This window comes from Aspergillus terreus, genomic scaffold (assembly GCF_000149615.1).
Source record: "Aspergillus terreus NIH2624 scaffold_1 genomic scaffold, whole genome shotgun sequence".
NCBI classification, from domain to species: Eukaryota; Fungi; Ascomycota; class Eurotiomycetes; order Eurotiales; family Aspergillaceae; genus Aspergillus; species Aspergillus terreus.
Window position 1 is genome coordinate 2,727,737 of NT_165972.1, and position 24,088 is coordinate 2,751,824.

At 47.5% G+C, this 24,088-nt stretch overlaps 8 protein-coding genes across 8 annotated transcripts; 3 read left to right on the forward strand and 5 right to left on the reverse strand.

Moving 5' to 3' along the window:
- Window positions 1–3,500: 3,500 nt before the first annotated feature.
- On the reverse strand, window positions 3,501–4,241 carry ATEG_00974 (uncharacterized protein; the record flags this gene model as incomplete). The annotated part of the gene is made up of 2 exons (XM_001211060.1): window positions 3,501–3,789; window positions 3,895–4,241. The coding sequence occupies 2 exons, from the start codon at window positions 4,239–4,241 to the stop codon at window positions 3,501–3,503; spliced, it is 636 nt and encodes a 211-aa protein (XP_001211060.1).
- A 1,009-nt stretch (window positions 4,242–5,250) lies between these two features.
- On the reverse strand, window positions 5,251–5,997 carry ATEG_00975 (uncharacterized protein; the record flags this gene model as incomplete). Its single annotated transcript, XM_001211061.1, has 1 exon — window positions 5,251–5,997. The coding sequence occupies one exon, from the start codon at window positions 5,995–5,997 to the stop codon at window positions 5,251–5,253; it is 747 nt and encodes a 248-aa protein (XP_001211061.1).
- Window positions 5,998–6,592: 595 nt separating this feature from the next.
- Window positions 6,593–8,318, reverse strand: ATEG_00976 (uncharacterized protein; the record flags this gene model as incomplete). Its single annotated transcript, XM_001211062.1, has 6 exons — window positions 6,593–6,770; window positions 6,835–7,381; window positions 7,558–7,975; window positions 8,052–8,125; window positions 8,183–8,217; window positions 8,284–8,318. 6 exons carry the CDS (start codon window positions 8,316–8,318, stop codon window positions 6,593–6,595), a joined length of 1,287 nt encoding a protein of 428 aa, XP_001211062.1.
- A 2,717-nt stretch (window positions 8,319–11,035) lies between these two features.
- On the forward strand, window positions 11,036–11,917 carry ATEG_00977 (uncharacterized protein; the record flags this gene model as incomplete). Its single annotated transcript, XM_001211063.1, has 3 exons — window positions 11,036–11,182; window positions 11,229–11,616; window positions 11,679–11,917. The coding sequence occupies 3 exons, from the start codon at window positions 11,036–11,038 to the stop codon at window positions 11,915–11,917; spliced, it is 774 nt and encodes a 257-aa protein (XP_001211063.1).
- A 67-nt stretch (window positions 11,918–11,984) lies between these two features.
- On the reverse strand, window positions 11,985–13,920 carry ATEG_00978 (putative MFS transporter; the record flags this gene model as incomplete). The annotated part of the gene is made up of 6 exons (XM_001211064.1): window positions 11,985–12,333; window positions 12,411–12,934; window positions 12,996–13,173; window positions 13,229–13,382; window positions 13,439–13,526; window positions 13,765–13,920. 6 exons carry the CDS (start codon window positions 13,918–13,920, stop codon window positions 11,985–11,987), a joined length of 1,449 nt encoding a protein of 482 aa, XP_001211064.1.
- A 604-nt stretch (window positions 13,921–14,524) lies between these two features.
- ATEG_00979 (fungal specific transcription factor domain-containing protein) lies at window positions 14,525–16,220 on the reverse strand (the record flags this gene model as incomplete). Its single annotated transcript, XM_001211065.1, has 2 exons — window positions 14,525–15,347; window positions 15,412–16,220. 2 exons carry the CDS (start codon window positions 16,218–16,220, stop codon window positions 14,525–14,527), a joined length of 1,632 nt encoding a protein of 543 aa, XP_001211065.1.
- An 888-nt stretch (window positions 16,221–17,108) lies between these two features.
- Window positions 17,109–18,596, forward strand: ATEG_00980 (dihydrodipicolinate synthase family protein; the record flags this gene model as incomplete). The annotated part of the gene is made up of 6 exons (XM_001211066.1): window positions 17,109–18,034; window positions 18,076–18,094; window positions 18,133–18,218; window positions 18,379–18,386; window positions 18,426–18,473; window positions 18,586–18,596. The coding sequence occupies 6 exons, from the start codon at window positions 17,109–17,111 to the stop codon at window positions 18,594–18,596; spliced, it is 1,098 nt and encodes a 365-aa protein (XP_001211066.1).
- Window positions 18,597–20,791: 2,195 nt separating this feature from the next.
- On the forward strand, window positions 20,792–24,081 carry ATEG_00981 (uncharacterized protein; the record flags this gene model as incomplete). Its single annotated transcript, XM_001211067.1, has 3 exons — window positions 20,792–20,954; window positions 21,124–21,184; window positions 21,297–24,081. Coding segments are annotated over 3 exons (3,009 nt in total), but the record flags the coding sequence as incomplete, so codon positions are not given.
- Window positions 24,082–24,088: the final 7 nt, after the last annotated feature.

Below are 24,088 nucleotides of genomic sequence, written 5' to 3' on the forward strand. Positions count from 1 at the left end.
AGTGTGGTTGTTATGTTTGTAAAATGGGACGATAGGAAAGGAAGGTCCCAAGTGGCTCTATATTCTGTGGCGGAGCCGTTTCTAGTCACAATAATTTGGTCATTCACTCATGAATATCAGCTAGTAGAACGGTGCTCCTTACATCGTACTCCGTGATAAAATCGGAGTCATGGTCCATCGCTCAATCAGGCGTCATGCTGGTGATCATATCACCCAGTCCTTAATCAATTGCCCGGATGGGGCGGACTACCCCTAGTCCACGGGGCAGTCAATCTCTAGACAAGCTTCTCTGCTGATCAGTCTGAATCTCGCTGATACCTGGCGAGAGAACCGGAGTGCTTTGGTTGGCGGGCGGCCTTGGCGGCATCTGCTGGAACAATTTCCAAGACACAGAACATCAGATACTCCGTAGGCATGGGTGGCCCTCTATCAGTAAGCACGAACGCCTTCAATCACTGCACGGCTCTGACCGGGTGCGCCTATGGAAGCTTTGAGGGAAGGCGTCTTGGAAATGAGCGGTATGCTTTTGGCCGAGCAGCCATACTCTCACACAGCCTTGAGGATAAACCTCATTTTACATAGTGTGAAAGTGGTATCTCGATAGTCCTACGTATCAAGCCTCCTCATCTACAGCAGCTGATATAACCTCGGTGATTCCATTGAACAGAAGACACCTGGCCCAATCAGGGACAGCGAAGGCTTGTTGGCACCGAGCAACACTCGAGCTAGCATAATGAGCATGAGCCGCTACGATTGATGGTCCGGAAGCTAAGATTGGTTGGTCGGCGAAGACGCGGACTGCAATTGCAGATGCCCGAAGTACCATGAAATGAAAGTCACTGTTGCGTTCCTTATGTATATTGGTCATTCGTTTGCTTGTGGTCTATCTGATGTACCGTACCGTTCTACCCTTCAGGTCGAACCTGAGGTAGTTTTACTTCGAATACAACAATCATCCTCCCTATCAGGGTCATACCGTGTACTGCTTGCAACAATCACGTCCCACCAACCGACAAACATATGTTGTATACCTGTAAGCCTATGAAGCCGATAGAGGCTGGTCCTTTACTCTCGAAACGGACTTAGGAGGGGCCTGTCGTAGAGAACCACCAATATTATAGGATTAAGCCTGCTTCTTCGGTCCCGGTGGTGGCGCCGTGAATCTCGCCACGAGGCAAAGAGGCCAGGCTAACTGCTCCATAGAATCGACATCCATCTCGTCCGAAGTGATCATGTCCACGACCACAACCGCAATGTACCCGCTGAAGGTGGTGAATACGTGCCACCTAGAGGGGTTGAGTTCTCTGGTCAGTTTCCTTTGAACTGAAGTTCCAAACGCAGGGAATAAGCGGCGTACCACCCGTGTAATTCCAATAGAAACGCTAAGGGTACGCCCACCGAGTGCGGGGTACTGGTAAGGGAACCGCAAGCCCATCCATCGATCAACCAGACTATGTAGGCGAATATGAAGCAGACTGAGTCGGTTAGTACTATCTCATCGGTCAATTCGTCGAGAGGCGGACTCACAGCAGCCAAACAGAGCCATATTCCGAACATTTCTCCTGGCGAACGGATCGGAAATTTTCCGGGAAATTAATTTCAGAGTACGTGTCGCGATCAAGTAAACTCCGATTACGGCGTGCAGAAGGAATTCATCCATGACCATATGAATTACGATAACCGTAGTAAACTCAATGGCAAGGACGACGCCCACGATCCTGGTATACCGAGGGCTGGCCTGGAAGGTCAGAAGGCGGTACAGGAGCGGTGTAGTCAGAAGGTGCATCGATAATTCGTCCACTTGGCATGCATAACAGGACGTCGGCGACAGTCAACCGGAGGACGACAAGATTTGGGGGAAACTGACACATTTGCGTGTGATATTTCAGGGTCATATGGTAACTAGCTGAGCAAACACCCACGCCCACCAGGCCAAAATACGGAACTGCGCGGGACACCGTAGCCTCTTGTTTGTGTCGGAGCTTCAGCAGGCCATCGATCCCATAGGCAACTAGATGTCTGATGGTAAGCCACGAAGGCCCACGCGATGGTAGGTTGCCCACCTACGCACCAAAAACCAAGCTGCTAAAAGTGTTCACAAACTCAGCAACGTATCGAGAGATGACGTAGTCCTTTAATTGTTGGCAAATCGACCATTAGTATTCGGGGAAAAAGAGTAGAGACAAGATGACTGATGAGGCTCTGGCATACCTCTTCGCAAAAGCTAGAGCGCGTCAGTCATCGGGATGGAAAGGGCAAGGGCTTGAGAGATATTGTACGTACTTTAGATATGATGTTTGGGCTCCCCAGAAGGGAAGGGAGATGGAAGATTCCATCATCCAAGATGTCCCAGTTGACGACGGATTGGAGGTATGTAGTAGAGAAAAATCACTGGTAACACTACTACTGTTGCGCTCATCGCCAGAAAGATGGCGGCGCTGAACAGCGCATCGACCGACTCTAAGATACCCTGCGCACTGCGCCCCTTTTCTACGGCTTAGTAGTACTTAAGCTAGGTACCTAACTACTGCTACTGACAAGAAAAGCCTAGCTTTGTTACTAAAAAGCCTAAAAAACCCCGCGATGGTGAGGATTCCAGAAGACTTGCTTTCCTGGATACAATAATGTGACTTAATCCCCTCTGTCGATCCACTACAAGAAAGTTGCTGTGCTGACGTATTGCATGTCGGTCATGCAGGTCCAGATGGATTAGGTGAATCTTCCAGCATACAGGTCAAAGTCGGTAACTCACCTACTTGGTCGATGATCAAGCACTGCTGTAAACGTAAGATACTCAACGTCCCACAAGAAGAGAAAAGACAAAGAAGAAGATACTGATAGGCGACACTAGTGGTAAGCTATGACGCAAGGTATTTTTCTTTTTTGGTTCGGCACTAGCTGAGGGCCAAGTTCCTGGGTTCCTAGGCAGCGCGAGCGGTCCTACCACTTATTAAACTCCTGGAAAATGGACAGCGGATGAAAGCCTCTCCATTTACCTCGACAACTCCGCGATAGCAAGGATGGCGCCCCCTCGAATCGCTAGGAGAGGTGCAGCGTCGAAATCGATTATCGGATTTGGCCCCAATTATAAGAGTATAATGCTCTTTTAGGCCATAAACAGAAGAAACCATTATTAGGTACGATGCTGTAGTCCTAGATAAACCATCCAACGCCCCTCTGTGGCGTTTGTGCGTCGATTATATGACATTTTTAGCCGGGTGGACTGGCTTTATAGACAGAAGGACATTGGTTAAATTGCATTCTTACGTAGAAAATAACTAATCTGTAGTGTCTTATATGGTAGTAGGATAGGAAGTAGTCGGAAGTAGAACAGAGAATATATAGATTCCCGCTGCATTTCTAGGAATACAGATGCTAGCGGATGTACTAGTCGAATTACACACCACATTACAACTACTAGCACACATAAAATCTACAGTAACATGATTCATGACCAACTACGCAAGGGCTCTCATTTTGCTTCATGATTTTCAATGGCCTCAAAACACCTGCGTCACTTTCTCCTCTCTGCCTTGATTTTCTCCCCATCTATCCTCCCATAAATCGCGCCCAACGTAACGCCAGCCCATTGGCGCACCACCCATCCCCCACCGGGTCTTCATCTCAGCTAGCGTCACCGGGTGGACCAGCTCGTAAAGTTCCAGAACAGGGTATCCGTACTTAGACTCCTTCAACCCGGCGTTGAATTCCGCGTTGCCGATGCCAAAGGGCTTGGCTGGCACGGAACCAGGCGTATGGCGTATGGAAGCTGGGATAACTGCGATATGCCTGGGAATATATCAGCAAAAGGATAAAGAGGCGGAGAAGCGGAGAAAGACAGCAAGCGCGGACAGAGCTATGGAGAGGGAAGTAGATAGATAAGAAGTAACACACGTAATAGATGCCCGGCCCCCGCCGCCATCGCCTGTCTCATAAAACCACAATCGTGTGACCCCATCACGCAGCCGGTACTTGCGGTACTCATGGTTCTTCTGCCGGCTGACAATGTTAGCCAGGTGGACTGGCTTGATAGACAGAAGCACATCGGTTAACATCCGGTCGGAGGCGGTGGGACCAGCCGACTTAGACTTTGACTTGGCTGGCGGCGGCTTCTTGGATATTCGATGTGTATTATCAGATATGGATATGGTGGTCTGCGAGGTGCGTCGAGAGAAGGAGCCATTGAGAGTAGTCTGTGTAAATGAGGATGGCTTGGTCAGCGGAGGACGTGAGGGTGCCATTTTTAGGATAAATAGGTGTGGGAGAGCGAGGTGAAGGTTGAGACTGAGAAAGATGTGGACGTGTTTTACCAAACAAGAATAATAACAACATACTGGGTATTCTGACATGTACCTGGACGCGCCGCTGAGTAAGGTAAGAATGACTTGTGCATAATTACTAACTAGCTGACCGCCAGGTAATTCGTTGGCACCGCCACCGCCACAGCCCCTTCCACACTTATGGGATTATCCATTTTTGTCCTTCCATAATCACCCTTCGTAAATACTCAACTGAAAATGCCCTGAATAACTTTCTTGGATCCTCTAACCACCCTTGCACCTCCTCCCACAGCCTTCCTAGCCCCTCCACCCCGTCACCGTCGAACAGGCTCTTTAATTGCGTAAAGCTGCACAGCCCTTCGGTCCCGAATACCTTCATTGTCTCATATCCACCCTCGCGGACGTACAACGCCTTGGACAACTTCGCGCCGCTCCAATCCACAATAAGTGGTGCGTACAGAATATGCGGTGTCCGTCCCGCTGCCAAACTTGTAGCTCCCGACCAGCCCGCCAGGGGACGGTAGAGGAACACCTCCTGGTACATACCGGCGTAGTCCGCGCCCGTGATACGCACGTGATGCACGCTGGTGTCTAGCAGCTGGCTCATGCTGCGGATGAGATTGCGTGCCGGGGCGTTTGCTTCCAGACGGGCAACGTCGGCAGGTTCGGAGATGCAGATAGTGTGCGGGCCATGATCCGGGCAGTGGAAGGTAATTGTAGCGTCAGGAGTGGCGGAAGCCGCATTCGCGGTTTGGTGATTGCTGTTATTGTTATATACATTGAGCCGGCCATGTTTCTCTGCCAGGCCACAGCCGGGGACGGGGCATGCAGCACGGAGGGCTAGCGTGCCATACTTGGGGGAAAGCTGATGCCCGAGCAACTCGTGGTTGGTAATGATGTAGCGAAGGAGGGAAAGGGATGGTAGGGTGAGAGAAGAAGTCGCCCTGGAAGGTTGTCGTAAAAGGGGATATCAGACCAGTTTGACAAGAGATTGAGAACCTGCATATAATCGGCCATATGCGATGGCAAGTGCCCCAGGAACGTTTCTGTAAGATTTTTGGTATTTTATTCCGCCGATTGTGGTCTCGTGGTCCTGGACTGGAGCGGTGTCGACAAAAGTGATCTCGACTGAGATGGTAGGCGGCTTCGAGTCTGTATTAGCTACCGTGGCCTGCATCCGTTTACGGATCTCTTGAGCGAGCGAGAAAGCATAGCAGAAAACAACAAGGGTGCCAGCGTGAGGAGAGTTATTTGGTTGCGCTCCGGCATGGATGACGATGGGACGGGTTGGGAGTTGGACAGAGCACCCTGGGTAGTTGTTGGGGACCATTGCGTTGCTCCGCTTGTCAACCAGAAGCCCCTTCTCGCTATTTGAGAGAATCTCGTCGTTTGTGAGAGCAAGCAGGACGGGCTCGACGACATCTTCCTGGAAGGCATAGGAACCGCCGCCGAGCGGATCATGCACCCGACCGTCATGGAAGGTTGCAAATATTGGGCTCTTGGGTATTAGGGTAGGGACCAGAGCCTGGATAGCAGAGAGGATTTCTCTGCAGCTGCTAGATTCTAGCGAAATATCTTGGAGCTGGGCCGGCTGGATCGTTGCTGAACAGGGCCCCGCCTCATCCGTGAGCAGTGGGAGAAGTAATCTGACCAGGTTCTGGGCGGCGGTAGCGCGAAGGTCTGAGGCACGTGGAGCTTGGGGCGGATAAATGTCCATTCTGATTTAGGGTATTGCAATGCGAGGGTCACGATGTGAATAGCTGGGCTTCCAAGATCTGATGTAGGAGCATATTCTAAAACAACGAAGCTGGCGCGGGGTGGAGGGAAGAGGAAAGGAGAATAAGCAGTGGCATTCAAGAGTAATATACGCGCCTAGGTAATGCAAACATGAGACCGTTGACAATAAGATACTACTACTATTATTATCTTATCATTATTCTAATTAGAACCGCTTAGCCCACCAATCTCTCCGCTGCTTGGTACAGGGAGGGTACAGGGAGGGGAGGGAGGGGGAGAGTAGCTGAATTGTGAGACCGACGTTTACTGCATCCCCAGATCCCCGGTTTGAGGAAGAGGTAAGACTTAGAAGCAGACACCAATGAGCAGAGCGCTCAGCTAGATAATGTACAGGACCCTGAAAAAATATACAACACTAGTTAGCCAACTATGGCAGAATATCGGGGGCTTGGACCTCTTCTGTGCTATAAGCATGGACAGGTCTAAGAGCCATGACTTTTAATATTAGATGCCTCGTTTAGATCAAAACTGAGACTGCACAGAGAGAGCGAATGATACACGTTCAAATACTAAGCCTAAGGCTTGGCGAAGTACCACCAGTAAGCACCTAACAATTTGCTTCCCTTGATGTAATTGTCCCTGTCGAGCTTCTCATCCGGCCCATGAGCACCATCATCGGACCTGCCAACTGGAAGCAACATAATGCTCTTGTTAGTTCCCAAAGCTTTCTGGAGCTCCAAAGTAACACCAATACTATAGCAGCACAACCATGAGCAATTGTTTATTGAAAGAGAGAGCAATAGATGGGGAAACTAACCTTCCACCTTCGCGAGTCATATCAGGATCCGTGTTATACACCCGTTTAGTCGCTGCCTTTCCCGCTGCGAAATTTGGATCATCAATATTTCCGACCCAATACGGTGCAGACTCCCCAAATTCTCGTACTTCACATGTATTTTTACTCCCCAATTTGTTGAACTCCTGCTTAAGGAAATGCACCACCAAGGCGGTTACCACACTACCGTCCATGGTTGGGACTGTTCGGACAGAGAACTTTCCGGTGACCTCAGGATAGATAGCTGTTGTTTGATTAGGACTAGAGTCTGCACCACTGATGCCGTGGATTGTTATTGAGGGGTACCTCCCGCGGTGCATGAGCGTATCCGGGGCCGTGTCGTAGATTGCTGCCTCACTCCCTATGGTGTTCTTGAACTCTTCCATAGAGAAGTCGATTTTTTTATATCTCTCGATCTCTTCACTTGTAGTATCGTCAACCAATCCATTGATTCCGGGGACAAGGATGTTGCCCTTTGAGTCAACTAGCTTGGACAGCATGATCATAAGGTCAGTCATCGGCTCGTGGACTGTTCCACCGTATATACCGCTGTGAAGCGGCACAGGCTTACGTCCTGGAAGGGGCTTTTGGGCGATGCTAATGGTGAAATAATTGATACCCCGGAGGCCGTAGGTCAGACACGGCTTCCGGGGGGTCAGCCAGTAGTTGTCAGAGATACAAGCTGCATCGACTTTGCTGAGCAACTCCTGATTTTGATGAGCGAATCCCGCAAGCCAACAGAGCCCGACTCCTCCATTCCCTCAAAACAGAAAAGGAGGTTGACGGGAAGATCAACTCCCGCCTTCTGGTACGCCTCAAGCGCGTTGAGCCAGGCGAGCAGTGGTCCCTTATCATCAGTTGAGCCGCGCCCATACAACTTCCCATCTATCTCCGTAAGCTTCCAAGGTTTTCTAGGATACGTCCACCCTTCGCCTTCCGGTTGGACATCATAATGGCCATAGATAAGAATGGTTCTCTTCTTGGGGTCAGGCGTGGCCGGGTACTTCGCAAGTACCACATCTGGTAACGCTAGAACCGGGTCGGTGTCCGGTTGGTTACCTAATGGACACCGCTCAACATTGGCCCCTAAACCACTAAGTTGGTCCACGAGGAAAGCAGTCATCTACAAACAGCAATCAACCCAAGTCAGCGAGTAAGCTTAGAATTGTAAGCCCCCTTAACACAGTGCAGTATCATACCTGACCAACATTTTTGCGCCCTTCGTCAGTTAAATCAGAGGAAACCGATTTTATTTCAACCGCCTTCGCGAGCCCTAGACCAACTTTATTAGCATAGGCGTACAGGTGCGTAGTTCAGCAGAAAGACTTACTGTCGGTAACAAAGTGTTGGGCGAGTTGGTCAATTCTAGAAAAGGACACAGTAGTGGTTAGCTCCGGGTATCCAGCATCAGAAGCATCTATAAATACATACTTTGTGAGAACCTGTTCCAATGTATCAGATGGCATGACTGCGTATAGTGTGAAAGAATGCTATTGTTACAGTAGAGTAATGACTTCAAGTGTGATCAGGAATTAAATGAGGAAACAAGTAATCATGTTTTCTCCCCTAGCAGACCAACAAGATGGAGGGAAAATATATACCTTTTCATATATTCAATGATTTCATAGTTCTATCACTGGGAGAACTATTGAGGCATTTGGGTTTTGGAATGACACAATCAGTTGACCTTAGCATATAATTCCAAATAACCAGTAGCTGACTTGCATAAATGAACACAGAGATACGTATTCCAGGATCTGACGTTTTTTTTTTTTTTTTTTTTTTTCCAATAAAGTTAGATGGTACAGTTGCACTGATACTACGTCCAGGTTGGTTTGGTCTGTTAATTATACAGTTTCTGAACCTGGAAGTAGAATGCCTCTCAGTGTTAATCCATCATTACATTTGAAGTCTTGTGAATTGTACAGTATTCTTATGCGTGATACTGGGATGATATATTTAGTACGCATTGCGTTAGGACGAACTGGATCCTTTTTGTTAGGGAATAATTATTAAAAGTATATTCGTGCTGAAGATCTTTTTTATTGTATGCAAAGGCTAGCGATTTATTAACATGCCACGGCTAGTGAGATAAGTTAAGTACAAGCAGAACAGTGCGCAATCTAATCCAAACACGTTCCTCTGTACAAAATTCAATAGCGATGGCCCTATTCAATTCACATAGAATAGTAGATACCAGCGCGCAGCTATAACAGTTACGAAGAGAATTACAAAAGTAAGAGGTTTGAGAAACTTCATGTAACTTTCTAATCTATGAACTCTTAAGCTTATAGCACCTAAATATGGTTTCTTAAGGAGGTAGGCGTTGCTGGGGACGCTGAAACACAATAGGGACAAGGCAGATCCATCGCTGGTACCACAACCCCCTACCTGCGACTTAGATATAGATATAACGTTCAATGGATTAGATATAGCAGTAGAAATGGACTGTATGTTCATAGTTACGGCCAGCTTATGTCTGTTTCACGTATTGCCTTGAAGACATCAGGATGAATCGAAGCTCGGCGGACCAAAAAGGCTGCAAGACTACTAGCTGCAAACAGAAGATAACAGAAGTCCAAAACTACCTAGAGTTTGGAAGGCACCTTGTATAGTTACACAAAAGAAACACTACAGCTCAAATAGATTGGCTCGGCAATTGCAACCGGGGCTTATTATTCAGTAGCTATATCATACTAGCATAAATATAAAGGTGCGTAGTATTTGTCAGTTTCAAAAGTAGGTAGCATGCCCATCCTTCAATGGGTTCTAGATGCTCATAGCTTCTGAATTTGCTGATCACAAGGTTCTATGCTCTGAGCAAGAAGGAAGGTTGTCTAACTTTAGTCCCAGGGCTTGTCTACTGGCACCGCAGTGGAGTGCCTTTTCTCTGTAATTGATTAAAATCCCATGTTCCTCTGCGCCCACACCGCCCTATGTGCATGCCCAAACAGTTGAGGCGTGGATACAATAGATCAATTCCTAGTTATCCGTCAACGACATCAGAAGTAGATTCTATGTCCTTAAATGGGCCATGGCGATCGCTATTTAATGTCGCTACTGGCGAATACAATTTCCAATTCCGCGGTTCCGGGGGTTGGAATTTGTTCTCAAATGTACCCATATTCTCCACACAGGATCGTTTATCTCTATAAACTCTTCTTTGCGCCGAAGAAATAGTCTTAGGGCACCAAGCGCGAAATAGAAGACTATCCTGTATTGCATACTGAAAACAGGATATGAATATGATTCAACGGGTAATGTAAGGTAAAAAAAAGAGGCATTTTTACATCAATACTGCTTGCAACCAGGATTACTAAACCCCAAGGAAAGTCTATGAAGCAAGGATGCGGTACTTTGTGCAACAATACTGTTTGCGGCCGATTCTGGAACTAGAGGGAAAAACGCAGCTTAGGGAACCAATTTCAGAAATCCCTGGTCAAAGCCAAATAAAATCTGCATTGTGACGGTTGTACGTCACTCACATGATATCTTGAAGAGCAGAGAGAGACCAGTATGGTGCTAGGGTGGCTACGGTCGCCCGTAGGGATCTAGACTATCTCCTGTCCGGGGAGTAGCGTCCCTAAAAGTTTACGTTGCCGCGTGTGGAGGATCTTCCAGAATGATAGATTAACTGGCCCAAACCGTCGAACTGAGCCGGGTACAAAGTACAGCCGTAGTCGTGCACGCCCAAGTATAATCCAGCCTGCTACATTGATGTGCAAGACCAGGCCCATCCCCCACCTTCTAGAGACAATAAAAGTTTTCTAATCAGAAGGTTTATAGATTTAGATGCCGACTTATTTGATAGTTATGTATCTAGGAAACAGACATGCATTCAGTTCATTTCCGATTGCGGAAAAGTAGACTACAGATGATGCCTTGCTTGCGTACCTAGTTGCACACCTATCATTCAATAATCATTATAATTACAACAGTAACATGCAGTGTACTTACTCTATTACAGGAAAAGGTATTTGCTGCCGATAACTTTAAGTATATACCTGGCGTCGGCGAAGTGTCCCAATATTCCTGACGGAATATACTGTAGGCCATATGTTGTCTGACCCAGTATAAAAGGAGCCTGAATTGTCGCTCTCAGGGTGTTTTGTAACGTACATCCCTTTGACGTTAAAATTACTTTGTTATTAGGACCGCGGAATACCGTCAGATCAACAACAATATGCCCTGCCAACGCCGTAATCATGAAATTGTCAGCTCCTTCTTTATCGGACCCAAAGCCGAGAATGTAGAGATCTTCAAGGAAAATATTGATACAATCCTACAATCAGTCCTTACAGCACGTCGGAATTATTACCCTAATGATAAAGTGAGACAATCCAGGACAGTGCACAGTAACTCACTAACTAGGTCAGGTCTTTATAACGCCACATATCAAGAACTCAGAAGCCTCTAAAACGGCTACTGAAAAACTTGCCTATATAGTTGAGCAAACCGCCAACAAATCAGGGGATGGCTCGATCCCTTATTGGCATCCTCGCTACCAGGGCCACATGTGCATGGAACTGACAATGCCCGCCGTGCTGGGCTATTTTATGACTATGATCTATAACCCCAACAATGCGACCTTCGAGGCGAGCCCGTTTACAACATCAATTGAGTTGGACGAGGGGCAGCAGCTGTGCGAAATGGTTGGATACAACACTCCAAAAACCGAGCCTCGGCCTAAGCCTGATATACCCTTCTCCTGGGGCCACATAAACTGTGATGGAACCGTGGCTAACCTAGAATCCATCTGGGTTTGTAAGGAATAACCCTGAATCATCGTGCAGTCAACAATCTGTCATGAGACTGACCTTTAACAGCGCGAAACCTCAAGTTTTACTCCCTTACCCCTTATCTCGCCATGAAACAGTCCTGCTGCCGGAAACCCCAATTTGCCCCTTGGCTTACTACGACACTGTGCCGCCTCTTATGCCTGGGATATACCGGCGCAAGTCTCGTCACAGCCCACAGGTCGGCCCATAGCCAGCGAGCACGTCAAACGCATCATTCTCAGCCTGCTCCTGTACTAGAAAATATAGACATATTCTCTTTCTCGTAACATTAAATTCCATGTACATTTTCATAAAAGAAAGACCGCCAGGTCCACATCCATATCGCGCATGCGGTCATAACTTATACTGGAACAGTGGACTCTTCTCCCCAAGTTCTCGCAACTGCTCATCTGTGTATCGCGCATGAACCTCTGTCGCACTCAGTTGTGCCTTTTTCTGATTCAAGTAGTAGAGGATGCATTCCAGAACCAGACAGGCAACAATACCGGTTGAGACGAACGCAAGGGAGTTTCCATAGCCCGTCACGTACCGGGGCGCCTCATTTTGCTTGTAAATGAAACTGCCAATAAGTCCGCCCGCATTACCTGCGCAAATGAGATATCCAATGCCCATTGCTCGCTTAGTCGGGTTCGGAATGTTTGATACGTTCCAGGCGTTGACACCCGGGAGGATGGGGTACATTCTGCTCGTATTATCAGCAACTGTGCCGCAGGAGACTACTGCTCAGCGCCAGCGACCGGGGGTCAAGGGATGGCGTACCCAAAACAGGCGAGGCAAACACCGAAATAACACAGAGCAATGTTGTCTTCAATGTGGGCCGACTTTGTGAAGAGGATCGTGAATGCTACGATCTGACAGATTTGCGGTGCGACGATAAAGGGCATTCGCCACGTATACCGGTCAGCAAACACGGAAAACAGATAAGCGGACATCGCGCCGACTGCATATGGAGGAATGGTCATAAGCTGTGCGTTGGCGGACGTAAATCCCATGCCTTTAATGATTTGAGGCATTGTGAACTTGAGCGCGTAATTGGGGACAGCATTCGACCAGCTTCCGAAGATAAGCAGATAGATCTTCCAGTCAGTGAGAACGCCTATGAGAGCGCCCCAGTCCAAGCCTTTGGTACGTGATCCTTGGATGTTACTTGCAACTTGCCGGACCTCCAGAAAGCGGATTTCATCAGGCGTGAGCCAACCCGAAGACAGACTCGGCGAGTCAAGCAACAGAAAGTAACAACCAACGGCCAGGCAAATGGTGGAGAGACCCTCGAGAATAAATATCTAGGGATGAATTAGTAAGAACCGACGGTGAGGACAGCACGGTATACGGGGTGAAACCAACCCAGCGCCACCCTTCATACCCGGCAACACCGTCCAATTTCGCAATGCCAAAGGCAAGAAGCCCGGAAAACGCACCACCCGACGCAGCAGATGTATACAAAATAGCAATCCGAGTCTGAGTCTCGTTTGGGAGATACCATTTGGAGATGATGAGGACCGCACCAGGAAGGAAACCTGCTCTGAAATCAAGATTAGGATAGCACGACCAAACCGTACGTGCAAGGAAGAACAAACTCAAATAGTCCAAGCAAGAACCGGATAGCAACCAAGCTGCCAAAGTTGTGGATGAAGCCAGTGCAGGTCATGGTCACCCCCCAGATGAACATGAGAGCTCCCAGGTAGGTAGACGGTCTCTTGAATCGGTTCAAGACAATATTGCTCGGCACCTCTATCGCTAAAGGTTAGCCACGCTTGTTATATGGAGATATTTCGGCCGTGTTTTACCGGCAAGAATGAACGGCACGAAGAAAATAGCTAGGGCGATGTTATACTGCTCTCCAGTCATTCCCAGGCTTGGGAGGAGGCCCTCTATCTTAGCATTCCCTGGAATAGTTAGTAGGAAGCTCGCAGTTTCCGATGCTGATGGCCATACCAATATTGGTTTTATCGATGTATGTAATCAGATACAAAAGCATCAGCATTGGGATCAGGCGCCACTGATTCAAGGTTATTCTCCGCAGAATGGATGGGATACAGGGTAACTTTGGCCATACATCGATCTTTCAGCGATGTTAGTTGGCGTGGCAGCTCCAATTTCTTTCAGGACTAACCTTTCTCAGAACCCTGTTCTTCGCTTCAACCGAATACTCGGCCAGAAAGTTTTCATCGTCGCTAGATAGCATGTGTCCAGGCTGGTATTCAAGATGCATCGTAGTCTCCTTCTCAACTGAGAAGTTCTCGCGTCGTGCTTCTCGATTGGTACTCATTATGGGTGAGTGAAAAGTGAGTAATGGTATATGGTAGCTTGATTATCGAGAGTTCTTTTCGACGGCGGCCCGGTAGATGCACAGGATGAGATTGCGAAAGGCCGATGAGCTTGTTCACTTGTCACCGCAATTGATAAATGCCCAGGAACATAAGACGCAGACAGATAAACCAATTACTTATAATAGAAAAGATGTGGTAATGCCGTACATTCTTGCAGTTTTCTGGGGCAGAGCCCCTACGGAGCATCACCGAGTTTTTATTCTCCGGGGGGAATATCCGCGATGGGGCGAAGAATCCGTGAAATCCGGCATCAAGACGGAAACAGGAACCGCCTAGCTGGTATGAACCTTTCGGAACACCACAACCAGTCCAGAACCAATTTAAACGGTTTCTTGTCTCTCGATAAAAGCTGTAAGTGCTTTGTGTACCTCAGCCTTCGTTCCACAGTAGACAATGTAGAATCGGATATCCCAGGAACGTTGCTAGAATAACCAGACCTAAGTTTGACAAGCAAAATAGAATGCAGAGTATTAGCATGCAAAATCAAAGCCTTCTGGGATAGGGTAAAACGCCTGATCAAGTATCAGCAACATGTTACCATCATCACTTGACGAAAGTTACACCTACAGAAGAATCCAGATCCAGCCAGTCCGTCGTTTGCCACGACTGAAGCAAATCCGGAAGTCCGCCGAGCCCAGGCTCAATGGGGCCGCAGCCTTCAGGAAGAGTTCCAGCAACCATAGAACCCTCGTTGTCATTCGAGCTTTCGCGAAATGTATTGTCCGGGCCGCCTGTCCCTTGCACCGAACGACGACGCGTATTTTTCATAGCCTGTCGCTTTGCCTCAAGTCTCATCTCGTCTAGTATAACTCCATATCTTCTGCTGGGAGATGCTGCTGAGCTAGCCTTGTGTAGGTGAGAATGGCAGCGTTCGGCTAGTTCATCCAATACGACATATGTTCCACGAGGAAGCGCATTGTCGCCCGAATGTGAGCGTATTTTCCAAACGTACACCACCGCCAGAGCACAAAATGTCGCATAATGCGTCCACCAAAAAGAATGAAACAAATTAGTGTCCTGTGCCATGTACTCGACTAATTCAAGTGTTTTCTTTGCTGCAGAAATACACTCATCAATGCGATCTCTGATTCGAGAAGCATCACTGACCGGGTACCCATCGCCTAGAAGAAACGGACGATTGGCATGAATAAGGGCATGAGAATATGCCAGCTGGAGAGCGATCGCTTCACGACGGAAACTTGGGATCAATGTCGACGGTTTGACGGTTCCGAGATGAGGAGGGAGACTCGCTCGCCATTCATGGAGCTCCTCTATGAGCGAGCCAGCAGATGAGACCCGGTCTTGGTTAGCTTTTATGGCAGTGGAGTAAACATCACGAGAGATTCGGCCGATGACATTTGCAATTCTATTGTCGGTGAATACGGTGAATACCTGTTTATACTTCTTGAGGGGATAGAGATTCTACGTACCTTGCATGGAATATGAGTGAGTCAATGTGGCACTCGTCGGTGGCTTGCCAGCTGGAATGATCCTGAGTCATCATGTCCTCGTCGTTCACACTATCAGGAAATTCTTGATCTATTTCGTCGTCGTGAAACAATCTCGGACGGCCAAAGACGACGCTTAGGTATTTGTCTATGATGTACGCAACCCAGAAAACCCGTCTCCCACATTGAAGTGAGATATAGTCTGGGCATCCTGCCGAGTAGGAATTCAGTAGGCGTCCTCTGCGTCGGTGTAATCCCAAAGAGGAAATAATTTGCACGGCACACCCAAATGTATACCATGCTTTGTTCATGCGCGATGTTTGCAGAAGGTATAGGACTTGGATCAGCCGAGCCTGAGCCGATTCCAGCGCCGGGAAGCCGACCTCTGAGTCGGTCATATCCATTGCGGTACAGAAGAACTGGTCGCTTCTCTCTAAAGATAATGCTGTGCCGGTGGCTGATGTATCGTCGCTGATCTTAGATCTGCGAAATGTTGCGATCGCAAGAATGGTCAATAGGATGGCACTCCTGGCATGGCCGACGGAGTGAGAAAGTTGATGCCCCTCTCGTCGATCCTTAAGCATAGATTCCAGCCAGCCCTCCGTGGTATGGCGATGGAGCAACCGATAGGTGACCACACATGTATCGAAGTAGAAGCGGACTAGATCTTGAGCCTCAATGTCGGTGCAGACGGACTCGACTGTGCGGTCATTTACGAGGTGGAAAGGGTTGTCTCCAGCGGACATCAGAGGCTGATTTCTTTCCCTCTCTGTCGACTCATAAGATGCCATCTGCGATTCCTGCATTAACAACTTTCCCCATGCTCGATGTAAGAAGCTGAGCCCCGATGTAGGGTCAAAGTACTGGCCCTCAATCACGAGGTCTGGTGATACACGTAATGGTGAAAGGCAATGGATAGGTAATTGGGAGGTCTCATGCGCCTCGTCTCGAAGAGAAGACAGTGACACACAGTAACTTTGACTATCCACACCATTTTCACTGACAACGCTGTTGGTTGTTCTGCCTCTATGTTCCTGCTCTCTAGAGGTCAGATCCCCTGCAACCTTCCCACCTAACGGCGGTGTAGGAGGCCGGCCTCGGGTGTATTTAGTTGCATAGGAGCAAGAGAGTTGCCTTCTCGTGCATATGTCGCACGGAAGCGTGCCCGAGCACCGGATTTTCTTGGCTTTGCAGGAGTCACATGCTCGGCTGACTTTGGGATCTCTCCTCCTATTTTGCGGAACCGACGCCTCTGAGTCTGTAAGAAGATCGGCGAGTCTCTTGCGAGACCTAGGCGTGGACACGTTGGTGGAAGCGTCATCTGCTGTTGGCGTGGCCATGGTTGCGGTGGTAAATGGTAAGAGGAACTCGGAAAAGACGGACTTGCCTACATAAAGTACTATTGTGGGGAAAAGACAGGGAATGCGGGGGATGAATGCGGAGAAGATGCCGCTTTACCTCGGTCACCCACAGGACAGATGACTGTTTGGGGTCCTGTGGGACCGGATATCGCGGATTTCTCGGATTCGGCCACTGCAACTATATACAGCTTGATATATATAAACCCAGTCAGATCTCAATAGATACGTGATCGCTGACCTATGAACAATCCTACTGAAAGATAATCTGCACCTCCCTGATACTCCCAATTACTTCTCATCTCTATATCACCCTTGAAAATGGTTGGCTTTGATATGCGCGGTTTGACGCCTGCCCCGGTGACCCCCTTTACTCCCACCGGTGAAATTGATTACGAAGCCATTCAACGCCTCGGAAGTTGGCTTGGTAGCATTGATGGTGTCAAAGGCCTTGTTGTCCTTGGCCATGCTGGCGAAGGAACTTTTCTTACTCAGGAAGAACAAGTCTCTGTCATCAAGGCTTTCGTGCGGTCTGTCAATGGCAAGGTCCCTATCATCGCTGGAATCACCGGTGAGGGAACCGAAGTTGCCGCTCTCGAGGCCAAGCGAGCGAAGGACGCTGGTGCATCTGCTGGTCTACTATATCCCTCTCATGGATGGTTGCGCTTCGGGTATCAGGAAGGGGCTCCACAGGATCGGTACCAGCGCGTCTACGAAGTCAGCGGTCTCCCGCTCATCCTTTTCCAATACCCCGACAACACCAAAGCGACCTATAGCCTGGAGACCATGCTCGATATCGCCGCCCAGCCAGGGGTGTTCGCCATGAAAAATGGAGTCCGCAATATGCGTCGATGGGATACCGAGATCCCCGTGATTCGGCGGGAGCGCCCCGATCTTCAGGTCCTGAGTTGCCACGACGAATATCTACTGCACACGGCATTTGATGTGGATGGCTTCCTCGTGGGATATGGAAACATTGCACCAGAGGCGTTGCTCCAGTTAATCGACGCTGGCAAAGCCAAGGACTACAGGAGAGCTCGCGAGATCCATGACCGACTCCTGCCCGTCACTAAGAGCGTTTATCATCGCGGATCTCATATGGAGGGCACAGTGGCACTAAAACATGCCCTTGTTGCTCGTGGAATCTTGAACTATGCCGCTGTCCGGTCTCCTCTTCGTCCTCTAGGGAGCGGTGCGGAGGACGAAATCTGTGCCGCAGTGAAAGCTGCCGGTCTGTCAAGAGTCATGTAAGACAGGGATTCCGAACTAGCATTATAAATATGAATAGAGACAATTTCCTAAGCTTAGTTCTTGCATCTATGTATAGAAATACTACGGGTCGCAGATAAACACTCAATATATCGGTTACATTATGCTGAACAATAACCTGGCGATCAGCACTTACTCCTTATTTTGCATTCCTACTCTCTAGTAGCTCGTCCATCATGCCCACGATAGATTTACTCGTGCCCTAATTACCTGTATTTTAATATTCCGGTATACTTCTATCTGTTAAACTAAATATTTTCTAAGCCTGAAACTTCAGTTAGAATATTATAATATAGCTGCTATAATGAATAGATATTATAAGCCCCTTTAGTAAGTCAGAAAGGACTTTCTATTATTACCGCTTTTTAGAGACAAAGGAACTATTAGTTATTGTATTTACTGTAACGTTTTCAACGGGTAAGTGGTCCACACGAACAAGTGGTCTAATTTTCCCGTATTTAGATAGAAATTTAACCTTTTCAACCACCAACGCCATTAAACCTAACTAACTAAATACATGAAATTATAGCTATCTACTAGGATAATGTCGAATTATATATCTAATTGTTCTATACCTACTACAGCGCTGCGGAGCTTGTCGACAAGACACTAGAGTAGATTCCGTAGGCTGCTTATTAAGCTATATATTAAGCTACTGAACGCGATTTTCACCTTTCTACATATTAAAAAGGCGGTTATTATCTATCTTAGTATATCTTCTTATCTTTTTTTAATATTGTTGTCTATTTTCAGCGTGTACAGCCCTAATTTTTTGCTGTAAAAGAAGGGTAGTTTACATTACTATTTACACTGCTTTCTCTAGATATTAAATATACACAATAGAACTACTAGAAAGCTACTGCTTTCTAATAAAGCTATTATATAGGCTTTAAACCTTTTAATTTAACTAGCAAGTATTCTACGGAGTTTAAAAAGCAGAGGAAATTAAGTCTTTAACTAGTAATAATATAGGCGTACATAGTTAAAAGATAAGCTTAGAAAAAATATACTCTGGATTAAGCGGCTTAAGCCCTACTTCTCTAAAACTGCTGTAGATATTAGCTAAAGTAAAGACTTTCTTATATATATCTAGATATAGCAATAGAAAGTTTTTTTTATTAATATAGTTGTTGCTAGCAGCTATATAGTTTTTAAGAAGCTTTCCGTATGTAGAGTGGGTTAACCTCATCATTATACCTTACTATAACCTGACTATAACCGGCCAGGTTAGGTTAAGATATAAAAAATCTAATAACTAAAGAGATATAGTTAGATTAAGGTTAAAAATTATATTTTACTAGATTAACCGGCCGATAAGATAGAGAAAATTAATTTAGTAAGAATCTAACTGTAAATTAAATAGTAATTAATATATTTTAATTACCTTTATAATTTACTATATTTTTTTATTTCGGTATTAATACTCTTGTAATTCTGTAATATAATTTACTATTTAGAATAAATTAATTAAAATATTCTGCTTTAAGAATATATTAAAAAAAATATCTATTATTTACTCTTTATTCTTTATACTATTCTAAATATTATTAATAATATTAAAAAGATTATATTTCTTTAATAGTCCGGGTAATATATATAAATTCTAGTAATAATCTATTCTCTGGATCCTTATCTATATTATCTATATTTTTATTATTACTAATATATAAAGATATTTCGGTTATATTATCGTCTTTTTTCTTATATATAAAGATAATAGAGTTAGGGTTAATCTTATCGAAAATCTGCTAATATTCTTTATTAATAGTAAAGCGATTAGTATATATTTATAGTATAATCGCTTTAATAATATTAGAATATAACTAACTCCGGCGATAGTAATAAATATCTTAGAAGCTATTAAAAAGATGTTTAATATTAATATTATTAGTTATAACTGTAAGAAAGTCTCTTACTATAAAGTAAAGAATTAAGAACTAATTACAATAAGATTTCTAGTAAATAAGAATATTAGTTTAACTAGTAATGCTTTATTAACAGTAAACAAAGTATAAATCTATTTAAAATATAATTTATTTTCTATATTAAGATAGGCCTTAAACTTCTTAAAGATCTCTAATAAAATAGTAAATTTTTATTGCCATAGGGTGTTTGCCGACTAGACTTAGAGTCCCAACAACGTCGATGCCATGTAAAAATTCGCTGAGGTATAGAGTAGCTAATGCACAATCCTGCCCTTCAATCAGAATTTTAATATCTTCTTCCGTTCGCGTGGAATCGTTAGCCAAAGTTGGCAACTTTTGAGGTTTTCCGGGTGGAAGATTACTTAATCATCCCGCTCGACTTAACGTCTCAAAACTAAGCCTTTTTCGATTAAATTCCTCAACACTAAACTACTTTCAGATTTGTCCTCAACACTAGACCTATTTTGGTTTTATATTCTAAACACCTCTACTTCCTGGCATACTGTACACTGCTTCTTTCAACCGCTATGCTTCGCACATTCTGACACTGGTTTACTTATAAGGAAAGTGTAAGACTTTCGGTCATGTCCGAAAACCTTGCTATCGGTTGCCTGGCTAGGGAAGGTTGTAATAATGCGTTGTTTTAAGATCATCTTCGAGACAGAATAGAAACCGACCTATTCATCCTGTTACCCCTTTTTCTTATTTCAACTTTCGACGACCAAGGCACTTGAAATCTCTCTATCTTATAGCGCCGCCTACTTTCTCTCCCCTCTCTTAGGCTTCGGTTCTAGTGATTCTTCCGTTATTATGTCTCCCCTTAACTCTACTTCCACCCGAAAGCGCGGTCGGCCCCCCAAGTATCAGTCTGCAGAAGAGCGACAGGCCGCGAAGATAACACGACAACGAAATCAGCGACAAGCCGCCCAAGCGGCTAAACGCAACACCTTCTTTGATGAATACTACTCGGCCGGTCCATCTGCAACTGGTGAACGCCCGATCGCTCTTGTTCCTGGCATAGCGGCGTTGTCGGTGACCCATGAACTGGAAGAGTTGCTCCCGCCGTTAAGCCCTGATCCAGCTCCTCTTGAGCTCGAAGATAGCTCTATCCTAATTGACGAGCCGCCTCTAGAGCTTAACAGTCTCGAACCTGCCGCTAGTCCTACCCCCTAACCTTCCCGAACAGTTCCCGACCAACGCACAGTGAGCCCCTCGAAGGGTGATCTATCAAATTTAGAAACCCGGAAGCCCTGCCCCAGCGGCTGCCGAGGATGGCGAGGATATTTGCACGCTGGCACGCGCGCTGGCCGACCAGCTGTATCAGCATCACGGCTGTTGTCGGGAGTGCCATGAGCAGGGCCCGTGTGGCGCACCACGAGACGCATTCGGTTCATACCGGGCTGGGGGAGTATGTGGACCAGATTAACATTGATGGCGACTTCCCAGATGTGTTGGGCTCGGCTACGATCGCGGCCCGCGAGTCCAATCTCGCCCAGCAAGTCACCAAGGCACGAAAACAACAGATCTACTGCGGCATCGATCCTCACAAGCCCGATGAATCCCCAACGCATCTCTGCGTGGCAGCCGACCATCGTCCCGATCCTTCCTTGGGCGTGACTGTTGATATCGATAGCGTGGGTGGGTTTGTCAGTAGTCTGGCGGTAGCTCGTCGGGGGATCCGATGGCATCCTACGCAGATGGCGGTGTCCGACCTCCAGTCCAGCCTGCATCTAGATCCGGTTTCAGTCCAGTATTTCGACTCAACCGGGCAGGCCCACCATGTTCGCCGGCCGGTCCATCAAGTGCCGCACTATACCTTTGGTCGTCTAATTAGATTCGAAGATATCTCTCTGTATCTACTCTTTCCCCGACTGTACCGGGAAGATCAGCAATCCAGCCGTCTGCTAGACCAGGATTTCCAGCAATGGACGGACGAAATCCTCCTCCCAATCATCAATCGGTGTTATTCCGGCGACCTGATCCAGCACTACCCCTCTAGCTTCGACCATAGCCGGCTGAACGCGACCGCCCGGGGAGTGGAAATGCGGTCCCAGCGAGTGGATCCGATCCCCCGCGAGCAGTTGCTTTCCTACTTTCTTCCTCCCGAGGCGCTTCCCACAATCTGGGAACAGATTCTAGAGGCGACCCACCGCCCCGGATTCCACCAGTTTCAGGATCTTAAGATTCTAATCGAGGGGAAAAACCTAAAGACCCTGACTAAGGCAGACACATTGGCCGATCTCATGACGGGCTTTCAACAACACTGGCAGAATGCTGTTAACGAGGACGTTCTTGCCGAGCCGTTCTTCTACGATCTCGGTAAGGAAACCTGCCCAACCACGGCGAGCGCGCAAGAGAGGCCGCCGCAATCTTTACTCTGGCGGCGTTGTTGCCTGAACGCGTATAGCCAGTGGATCCATAGCAAGCAGCCAGCGGACGCGCCCCATGCTCTGCAGCACTTCTACCCAATCAGTATGCTAGAAGACACCGGCAGCCTGACGTTAGAGACCCGGCGAACATCACCGCAGCGGCGGGCCGGTCTCTATTATAGTCAATTCTACGCTAGTGTGAAAGAGGTCTTCGCCGCCGGCAATACATATCCATTTACCAATACTGCAACGGAGACCTTGGCGCTGGATCCCCAGCTTCGCAAGACGTGGCAGACCGTTGGCGGTGGTCTTAGCCATAATCCGATCGCGCTCAACCGGGCCTATCTCACCACAAAGCAACGGTGCCATGCTGCGTTACAAGGATCGGTCCCTAAGGTCTTTGGCCTGCGCGAAGAGCACCGGGTCTCTCACGCTTTATTTTGTCAGATTCTGCACGAATTTCAGACCCGGCAACAGTCTACCACCCGATTTCTGGGTTCTGGAGATCGGGTCGAGAGTTACTACGCTTTGCCGACCTTGACGCTTCTTCGCTGGTTCCGATGGAATATCAACAAGTTTTGTGTTGGGTTTGAAATGGTGTACAGCTTAAATGACCGGCATTTTGTGACCTGGGAGCATACCCGGGTCATGTTAATGTTCCTCCGCTGCCTTCCATTCTCCTACTCCGGCGGCCTTTTGGAGCGGGTCTCCGGCTGTTGGCGCGATGTCTGGTTTCGCCCGGATCCCACCCAGCCGGACGGTCTTCGGCGGTGCGAGGGGCTGGGCTTCCAGCGGAATATGCAGCAATTTGGGTACGGCTGGTTCCTGGAGAAGATAGATTGGGAGATGATGGTGTTCCGACAGCCGGCCACGCAATACATCCAATTCAACAACCCGTCGCTCCAAGCCGCGTACCACGCGCGTTATTCCCAGGTGCGGGATGTTCGCACGGACTTCATTCGCATCAGCCAGATCCACCAGTGGATGACCGAGTTTAGCAGTATTCCTACCTGCCAAGACTATCTGCAGAAATATCTGCGGCAGCTGTGTTTGCGGGCCTTTCGCAAGGATGTTTTTACGCAGATCAAACGGCTTCTAAAGCCGGAATCCGTAAGCGCAGCGTTAGCGGGAGAGATCCCGCTCTGCTGGCCGAGTCTCGAAGGCGCGCTGCAGACCCAACACTGTCCGCCCTATATTGCGTCGGGGAACCGCATGGCGGTCAAACATATTAATGTCCTTTTTACATGGCTATGGGAGTGGCGCGATGGCCGATTCGAACGAAAAGGATGGGATCACAAGCCCTACCGACTTCTTTATCAAAAGAGCTTCGAGGTGATTACCCTGTTCCAAGGCAAGGACGCCGCTCGTCAGTGGAAACAGGGTCTAAAAGATTCCTTTATTCAGAGCCATTGGATGCTTCCCTATCCTCAGAACAATAGCTTCATGCGAAAGTCTAAGGAGAGTGGCCAGGTGATGTGGTGGTCCAGCGTGCATCGCGGGATGGATCTGTACTACCACGAGCTGAATGTGTTTGACCGCCCCTTTCCGGCGTCCTATATCAAGCATCATCCGACGACCGGTTGGAGCCCATCGCAGCCCTCTCTCGCCCATCTTGACTATACAATTGAACCTGAACAGCGCCTTCTGCATCTATCAGATCCCGAGCTCTATCAGACCCTACGCGACCTACAGAGCCAATGGACGTCGCCAGATAGACCGCCCCAACGACCGGTACACC